Source organism: Bison bison, unplaced genomic scaffold (genome assembly GCF_000754665.1).
Source record: "Bison bison bison isolate TAMUID 2011002044 unplaced genomic scaffold, Bison_UMD1.0 scf7180017864304, whole genome shotgun sequence".
Taxonomy (NCBI): Eukaryota; Metazoa; Chordata; class Mammalia; order Artiodactyla; family Bovidae; genus Bison; species Bison bison.
Window position 1 is genome coordinate 9,112,444 of NW_011494876.1, and position 8,577 is coordinate 9,121,020.

At 38.2% G+C, this 8,577-nt stretch overlaps 1 protein-coding gene and 1 pseudogene across 11 annotated transcripts in view; one reads left to right on the plus strand and one right to left on the minus strand.

The window, feature by feature from the left end:
• DNAH12 (dynein, axonemal, heavy chain 12) overlaps positions 1 to 8,577 on the plus strand; it is a 192,246-nt gene that overhangs the window by 117,595 nt on the left and 66,074 nt on the right. For all 11 annotated transcript variants that reach the window (XM_010851635.1, XM_010851634.1, XM_010851636.1 and 8 more), the window contains 3 exons: positions 1,104 to 1,296; positions 2,842 to 3,003; positions 7,046 to 7,240. In XM_010851635.1, coding sequence (XP_010849937.1) covers positions 1,104 to 1,296; positions 2,842 to 3,003; positions 7,046 to 7,240 — 550 coding nt within the window. The remainder of the gene's footprint in view (positions 1 to 1,103; positions 1,297 to 2,841; positions 3,004 to 7,045; positions 7,241 to 8,577) is intronic.
• On the minus strand, positions 2,434 to 2,773 carry LOC104997093 (annotated as a pseudogene).

The following is an 8,577-nucleotide window of genomic DNA, read 5'->3' on the forward strand; positions in this document are numbered from 1 at the left end:
GTATGGATGTGAGAGTTGGACTGTGAAGAAGGCTGAGCGCCGAAGAATAGACGCTTTTGAACTGTGGTGTTGGAGAAGACTCTTGAGAGTCCCTTGGACTGCAAGGAGATCCAACCAGTCCATTCTGAAGGAGATCAGCCCTGGGATTTCTTTGGAAGGAATGATGCTAAAGCTGAAACTCCAGTACTTTGGGCACCTCATGCGAAGAGTTGACTCATTGGAAAAGACTCTGATGCTGGGAGGGATTGGGGGCAAGAGGAGAAGGGGACGCCAGAGGATGCGATGGCTGGATGGCATCACTGACTTGATGGACGTGAGTCTGAGTGAACTCCGGGAATTGGTGATGGATATGGAGGCCTGGTGTGCTGCGATTCATGGGGTCGCAAAGAGTTGGACACGACTGAGCGACTGATCTGATCTGATATGTTAGCATCTTCTATTTTACTAAGTTTTGCCAAAGTATCTTCAGAAATGATCATTGTTTTTAAGAACTCCCATTGTTTCTCACCCTTGCCAACACTTAGGATTGCCAGATTTGGTTAGTTTTGTCAGTATCACACTGTGTCTTTAGTTTTAATTTCCCTAATTACTAGCGTGGATACCTTTCCTGGATGTATTATTTTGTATATAACTGACTTTCTAGTTCTCACATAGAAATCCTAGTATTAAAATGTTGAATACACTTTTTCTTTTTCTTTTACCATGCTTGTGATATCTTAGCTCTCTGACCAGGGATTGAACCCTGGCCCTTGGCAGTGAAAGTCCAGAGTCCTAACTAGTGGACCACCAGGGAATTTCTGAAGAAATCTTTTAGATGAAAATAATATGCTCCAGTACAAATAGTTAACAATTTCATTTTATTTTTGTAGCTTACATATATTACATTTCTTGAATTTGTACTTCAAATAGTTTTCCTTTACATCAAATGGTCAAATTGTAACTGCGTTTGAAATATCACACTTATTCATGATTACCTCTTTAAAATTGAGATAGTAACATATGGGACAGCAAAGTCCATCCTTCTAGGAAAGTAAAGCAATAGTTATGGGTAAATAAACATTTACATTCGTATTTTGAAGTATAATAATATCTATATATCATAGGTATGTATTGGAACATTTATCACGAATATGTCGGATTCTGAAGCAGTCTGGTGGAAATGCTTTGCTTGTCGGACTTGGAGGAAGCGGTCGTCAATCTTTAACTCGTCTGGCTACATCTATGGCAAAAATGCAGATTTTCCAACCAGAAATTTCAAAGAGTTATGGTATGAATGAGTGGAGAGAGGACCTGAAGGTAAAATGAGGAAATCTAGTGTCTAAAATAACATCTGTGCATTCTTTTATCTGTAAAGAGAGAACCAACCTGTATAGCTAGCTGTGTGCTGAATGCAATGGTGATAATAATACTATCCCTAGGCAGTTACTGCATGTGCTGAGCACTGTTTGAAGTGCTTTACATATGTGCTTTCTTTCTACAAGTATGACAATTCAATGTAGCAGGTATGGTTGTCTCTGTGTTTTACTGATAGGGCAACTAAAGTTGAGTATAGGTATGCACAGCAGAGTGGGATTTATAACTTAAGTCTTATCCACTGTGTTCTTACCATGCTGCTGCTGATTCTATCTTTATTCTAGTTCAGAAAGGCCTTATTTCAGACAAATGTGTTTTTTCAGTAGACTGTTAGATATAAACCTCAGTGGTGATGACGATGTCATCAAAGTTGTCAAATCTTAATAGTTTCTTTAGAGCTGCGCTGCTCTTCCAGCAACCAATAGAATAGTGGAGGGCATAGCTGGGGCTTCATACACACATGCCTGTGGTTCTGCTGGCCCTGGAAGAGAGATGACCCAAAGTGGAAAAAAACAAGAGAGACTTTGCTGGACTTTTTAAACTTTTTCTGACTTTCATATACTAAATAAGTCTACATCTTAAAAGTGAGTGTGGAGAACTGGCTTTTATATCTCCATTCTTAGATGAACAGATTCTTTCTCTTTTCAAATCCATCTTAGTTCCTGAAGTGAGACTGTGAATGGGCCCTCTTAAATCATAAGCCCACCTCTGAATCAATGACTGTGCCTTGGGGCTTGGAAAACTGGCCAGATGGAGTCTCCCACTGGAGGGATGGGTAAAATGGAGGCCCAGATCGACAGTGCCACCAGAATGGGAGAAGTGAAAGTGAAAGTTGCTTAGTCATGTCTGAATCTTTGTGACCCCATGAACTATAGTCCATGGTATTCTCCAGGCCAGAATACTGAAGTGGGTAGCTGTTCCCTTCTTCAGGGGATCTTCCCAACCCAGGGATCAAACCCAGGTCTCCTGCATTGCAGGTGGATTCTTTACCAGCTGAGCCACAAGGGAAGCCTCAATGGGAGAGGTATTAAAAATTGAGATTTTTTTTTTTCATCCAAAACATGTTTTTTGGGATGGTTTTCCATTCATCTTGATACAGGATACTTTCAGTGCTGCTTCTGTTTGAAAGAGCATCCTTTTGTAAGTCTTGCTTTTCCTCCTGTATGGTGGCAGAGGACAGTAGAGCAGCCAATACACAAAACTACTGTTGTGCATGGCTAAAGATGGTGGTGATCTTATAGCAACCTGGGCATTTTGCATTCATGAAATAGGAACTGGGGCTCTGCACCAGGTGCTTCTTCTTGTGTTTCCTCTTCTCTTCTGGAGAGGGATGAAGAAGATCCTTTGCAAGAGGCATGTTCTTGTGAGGAGATTGACACCACCAGAAAGGGCGGGATGTTGTTATCAAAAGAAAGGAAAGGGGAAGGAAAGCAAAAAAAAAACACGATTTCCACCAGATTCTGATTCTAAGTACATTTTTATTTTAAGGCCCTTTTAAGGAACGTGGGCATGAAGGGCCAGAAGACAGTCTTTCTAATCACGGACACTCAGATTAAAGAGGAAGCTTTTCTAGAGGATATCGACAGTGTGCTCAATACTGGAGAAGTACCTAATATTTTTGCAGCAGATGAAAAACAAGAAGTGATGGAGGTAAATGCTTTTCAGGGAGTGCTGCTCCCAACTCAGAAATGTTACCTTGAAACTTTTCTGTTCTTCAGTATAAATATGGCTTGTGCAGAGAATTTTGGTAATCAAAAACTTAATGTATATTTTAATACTTTTTTTGGTGAATTTTAAATAGTTATAACTGTAAAAGTATAGTTATGAGACAGAATTTTAATTATTTTAACCCAGCTTTTTCCATAATGATGACAGTGTTTCATCCATTTGATCTTATTTAGCATGTTTTATGAATGATTAGAGATTTAAAATCATGTCTTTTTTCCTTACCTGGAGAGTAGGTGCTTTACACTGCTGTGTCAGTCTCTGCTGTACAGCAAAGTCAATCAGCCATACATATACATATACATGTATTCCCTCTTTTTTGAATTTCCTTCTCATTTAAGTCATCTCAGAGCATGGAGTAGAGTTCCCTTTGCTATACAGTAGGTTCTCATTGTACAGAGTAGTGTGTATATGTCAAAAAATAAAATAATGTCTTATGGTTATAGTGATATGAGAAAATATAGCTTTAAAACACTACTTGATTCACTTTTATAGTTTGCCGCTAGTTAGTAAAATTTCAGTTTAATAAAACCACTTGTATTGATTCTGGTACATCTGGGAATCATGCTTTGTGATTTAGTTGACAAAGAAAAAAATATATTTTTTGATGCACCCCTACTTCAGATGTCCTGACCTTCGACCACCATTTTTCAGATCTTCCCATACAAGATATCAGCTAGTAGTTTCCCCTTTCCTGTTCTCATAACTACTTTTACCCACAGAACACATCACTCGTATCAGGATGCTTCATTCCAGCCTCCAGTGATAGCATCTGGAGTAAAATGGATCCGCACTGGTAGTTCAAGCACCCTGCTTTTCTCATCTATGTAATGGAAGTATTATATACACAAAATAGTTCCTCCTATACAGCATCATCAAATGAAATAAGGTAGTTATGGAATGTCAGGCACTTAGAAAGCCCTCAGTAAATGTGATGCACCACCAGTTCATGGCCTGGAGTGGGGAAGGAGAAAGGAAAAAAAAAAAAATCCAAGTTCTCTATTTGTATCTGGGTAGAATCAAGGTTGTGGCTAAAAGTTCCTAAGAATGGTGATTCTCCTAATCCATAGGAAAAATATATTCCCTACACTCCTTTCCAAGGAATGAGACCCTTTGGGGAATGGGATTTTCTAAACTTTGCAAGGCTTTTCTGCTCACTTTAGTGGTTGTTTATCTTTTCCTCTCATTACTTTGCTACAAAGCTTTTCCATGGCTTTACTATTTTATGGTATGATCCAAGAATAGCCTGAAGAACTTATTTCCTTCATATTCCACCCAAACCTAGGAACACCATATCAATTTATCCACAAGGAAATAGCCATGGTCAGAACTCACAGGTACCAAAGTGTATCCTTTTATTTTATTTTTTTGCTTGCTTTATACCAATATTTAAAAATATAAAAGATATATAAGATAAATTATATTAATTTCTTTGCATACCCTACACTTTGAAGACCAGGTCTTGGACTTTGCTTATTTCATCCATCTGACACAGACCACTGATAACTGATCTATAGAGCTTGGGCCTGGTCCTGCCTACTGATCACCTCTTATAGACTCAGCACAGTCTCTGATGTCAGCATTACAATTGTAGCTTCAGCCTTCCATTTCCAGGCTACTTTTCCACTGTTCTGTTCACACTCCTTGCAGAATTAAATTGCTGCAAAGTTTGTCTCAATTTTGCAGTGACTTATTTACCGTATTTAGTGATATTTTCTCAGTTCTCTTTTAAAATTATCATTCATCTCTGAAATAACTCATCATTCCTCTTTTAAAATATGTTTTTGTTTGACTGCTGTGAAAGTTCCCTCAGTTTGTTTCCTATCTCCTTCAATATCTACTCTTTTTCTTGCTCCCAGAATCAGTTGTGCTCCCAAAGTATTAGTATTTCTACGTGCATGTAGATGTTACTCCCTACTTCTACTCTAAAAGCATTGACCTTTGTTATTGTTGTTGTTTAGTTGCTGAGTTGTGTCCGACTCTTTGTGACCCCATAAACCCCACCAGGCTCCTCTGTCCATGGGATTTCCCAGGCAAGAATACTGGAGTGGGTTGTCATTTCATCCTTCAGGAGATCTTCCTGACCCAGAGGTCGAGCCCACATCTCCTGCATCAGCATGTGGACTCTTTACCAGTGAGCCATAAGGGAAGATCACGTTAACTATTATTTCTGTGTAAATAATGCCTATATTTATATCAATATCTTGGCCCTTTCTTGAACTCTTGTTCTACAGTTACAACCATGTAACTATATACCATGTAGCTTTCTATATCTGAATGTCCCCCTGTTAACTCAAGAGTTAATGGAGGTAGACAACCTGAACATAATTTCCCAGATTAACACTGATCATAATAATCTTAATATGAGAATTACTGTCAGGATGAATAAACAAAGTTGATTTACAGTTTCCCATAGATCTATATCTGTCACATATCTAGAGTAGAGAGGCCATCTAGAAATAAATTCACTATCATCACATTGGAAATTATATGATCATTGTGATCACTTTCTAAATTTGCTATTAAAAAAATGTAAATCTACTTTTACAATTTTATTTTCTTTTAAAAATCTGTTTATAAGATAATTTATTGAGTATGAAACCTTTTCTACTTTGAAGGAGAAAGTTAGGATATTAAAAAGCTGAAAAGTACTTACCTATGAGATAAGAACTGTTTTAAGTATTCACATGTAATAACTCTTTGATCACTCAACAACCCCTTGATATATTGATAAGTACTCTTGCCCCCATTTTATGGATAAGGAAACTAAGTAACAGAGAGATTAAGTAACTTGCCTCAAGGTCACGTAGATAATCAGCTGCAAGCTGGAATTTGAATTCAAGAAGTTTGATTCTAAAGCCATTATGCCAGACCTCACGTAAGAAGCCTTTTTCATATAGAGATATTAATAGGTTGACCAAAAAGTTCATTTGGGTTTTTTGTACACTGTTATGGAAAAGCCTGAAAGAACGTTTGGTCAATCCAACATAAGGAAAAAAATTAGAAGTAATGTATAATCTCATTGGGCTTCACTGGTGGCTAAAGAATTGGTAAAGAGTCCACCTACCAATGAAGGATATGTATTGGGTTCAGTCCCTGGGTTGGGAAGATCCCCTGGAGAAGGGAATGGTTACCCACTCCAGTATTCTCCTCTGGAGAATTCCATAGACAGAGGAACCTGGCAGGCACAGTCCATGGGGTCACAAAGAATCATACATGACTGAGTGAATAATCTCATTACCAAACTCTATTATCATTTCAAAAAATACAAACATTATAAGAATAAAGTCAGATAGTTCAAACAGCGGAAGAATGTCCAAAATGAAAAAAATTATATAAGCCAAGAAGAATATACAAAATAAACATGAAATCCCCTTTCATTCTCCTTTAAGTCCATCTCACCCAAAGGAACCACTGTTAATAGTTTTTTGTGTTTGCTTCCATAAAAAAGTATATGTTTACACATACGCACCTATGTATTTTTTAATTTAACAAAAAGGATCATATTATGCATACTCTTGCACAATTTGACCTTGTATTTATTTTTTCTTGCTCATCTTGCCATAGCACATGTTGATGCATCTCATTATCTTTAACAGTTGTTTAAAATTACAGTGTATGGATGTTTTATAAAGTTTTTAACTGGATGCTTTAGTTGTTTCAATTTTTTCCTTTTAAAACCAGTGTTGAATTATATAATGTCCCGTATGTTTATCTTGGTGAACTTTTTGTGACTATTTTTATAAGTTAAATCTTTGACAGATACTTATTTTTAAATTATAGAATTATGGAATTGAAAGTAGTCTTCTAAGTGCAGACTATATCAAAGCCATTATATTGATATAAAAACAAAAATTTTAAGATATTTATAAGAGGAGTAATACAAATTCTTAATATTTTAATATCTACTAATCTTTTTATCAGCTTATGTGTTTCTATTTACGAGGCTTTTTCTGGTATTCCCTAGGGTGTTCGTCCTGTGGCTCAGGCTGGCAATAAACACGGTGAACTCAGTCCCTTAGCCCTGTTTGCTTTCTTTGTGAATCGCTGCAAAGAAAATCTTCATGTTGTAGTGGCCTTTAGCCCCATTGGAGATGCCTTCCGAAATCGCTTGAGGCAGTTCCCATCCCTCATCAATTGCTGTACCATTGACTGGTTTCAGGTTTGTAATTTGCAGTGTATGTGTGTGTGTGTGTGTTAATTGCTCAGTTATATCTGACTCTTTGCAACCCCATGGGTGGTATCCCACCAGGCTCCTCTGTCCATGTGATTCTCCAGGCAAGAATACTGGAGTGGGTTGCCATTCCCTTCTCAAGCGGCTCTTCCCAACCCAGGAATCAAACCTGGGTATTGCTGCATTGCAGGCAGATTCTTTACCATCTGGGCCATCAGAGATAATTAAATCTTTTGGACTGTTACAGAAATCTACTCAACTTCTATTAATATGCATGTATCAAGTGCTTTTTGGTTACTCACTCTAACGGCAGCACCAGGGACTTGGAAAACTCCATGATCCCCAAAATGATCTCATATACTAGACTGGAAGACAAAAAAGACAGCTAGCAAATGAGCAGTCAGTTACATGAAAGAGCCATAGTCTCGACGTGCAAAGGTGCGCTTATTAAGACAGTGTCTCTCTGAAGCATGAAAATGAATCCATTACATAAAGGAGGGTTGTATAAGGAACCAGAAGAATGTATCTTTTATATATATATATATATATAAATTTATATATATAAATATATATATAAAAGATCATATATATATGATCTTTTATATATATATATGATACATTCTACTGGTTCCTTATACTGGTTCCTTATATATATACATATATGTACATACATATATATATATGTATGTATGTACATGTATGCTGCTACTGCTCCTAAATCGCTTCAGTTGTGTCTGACTCTGTGCAACCCCATAGATAGCAGCCCACCAGGCTCTCCCATCCCTGGGATTCTCCAGGCAAGAACACTGGAGTGGGTTGCCATTTCCTTCTCCAATGCATGAATGTGAAAAGTGAAAGTTAAGTTGCTCAGTTGTGTCCGACTCTTAGCGACCCCATAGACTGCAGCCTACCAGGCTCCTCCGTCCATGGGATTCTCCAGGCAAGAGTACTGGAGTGGGGTGCCATCGCCTTCTCCTGTGTATATATGTATGTACATGTATATATATACACATCCATCAGATAAGATCAGATCAGATCAGTCTCTGAGTCGTGTCCGACTCTTTGCGACCCCATGAATCGCAGCACGCCAGGCCTCCCTGTCCATCACCAGTTCCCGGAGTTCACTCAGACTCATGTCCATCGAGTCAGTGATGCCATCCAGCCATCTCATCCTCTGTTGTCCCCTTCTCCTCTTGCCCTTAATCCCTCCCAGCATCAGAGTCTTTTCCAGTGAGTCAACTCTTCACATGAGGTGCCCAAAGTACTGGAGTTTCAGTTTTAGCATCATTCCTTCCAAAGAAATCCCAGGGCTGATCTCCTTCAGA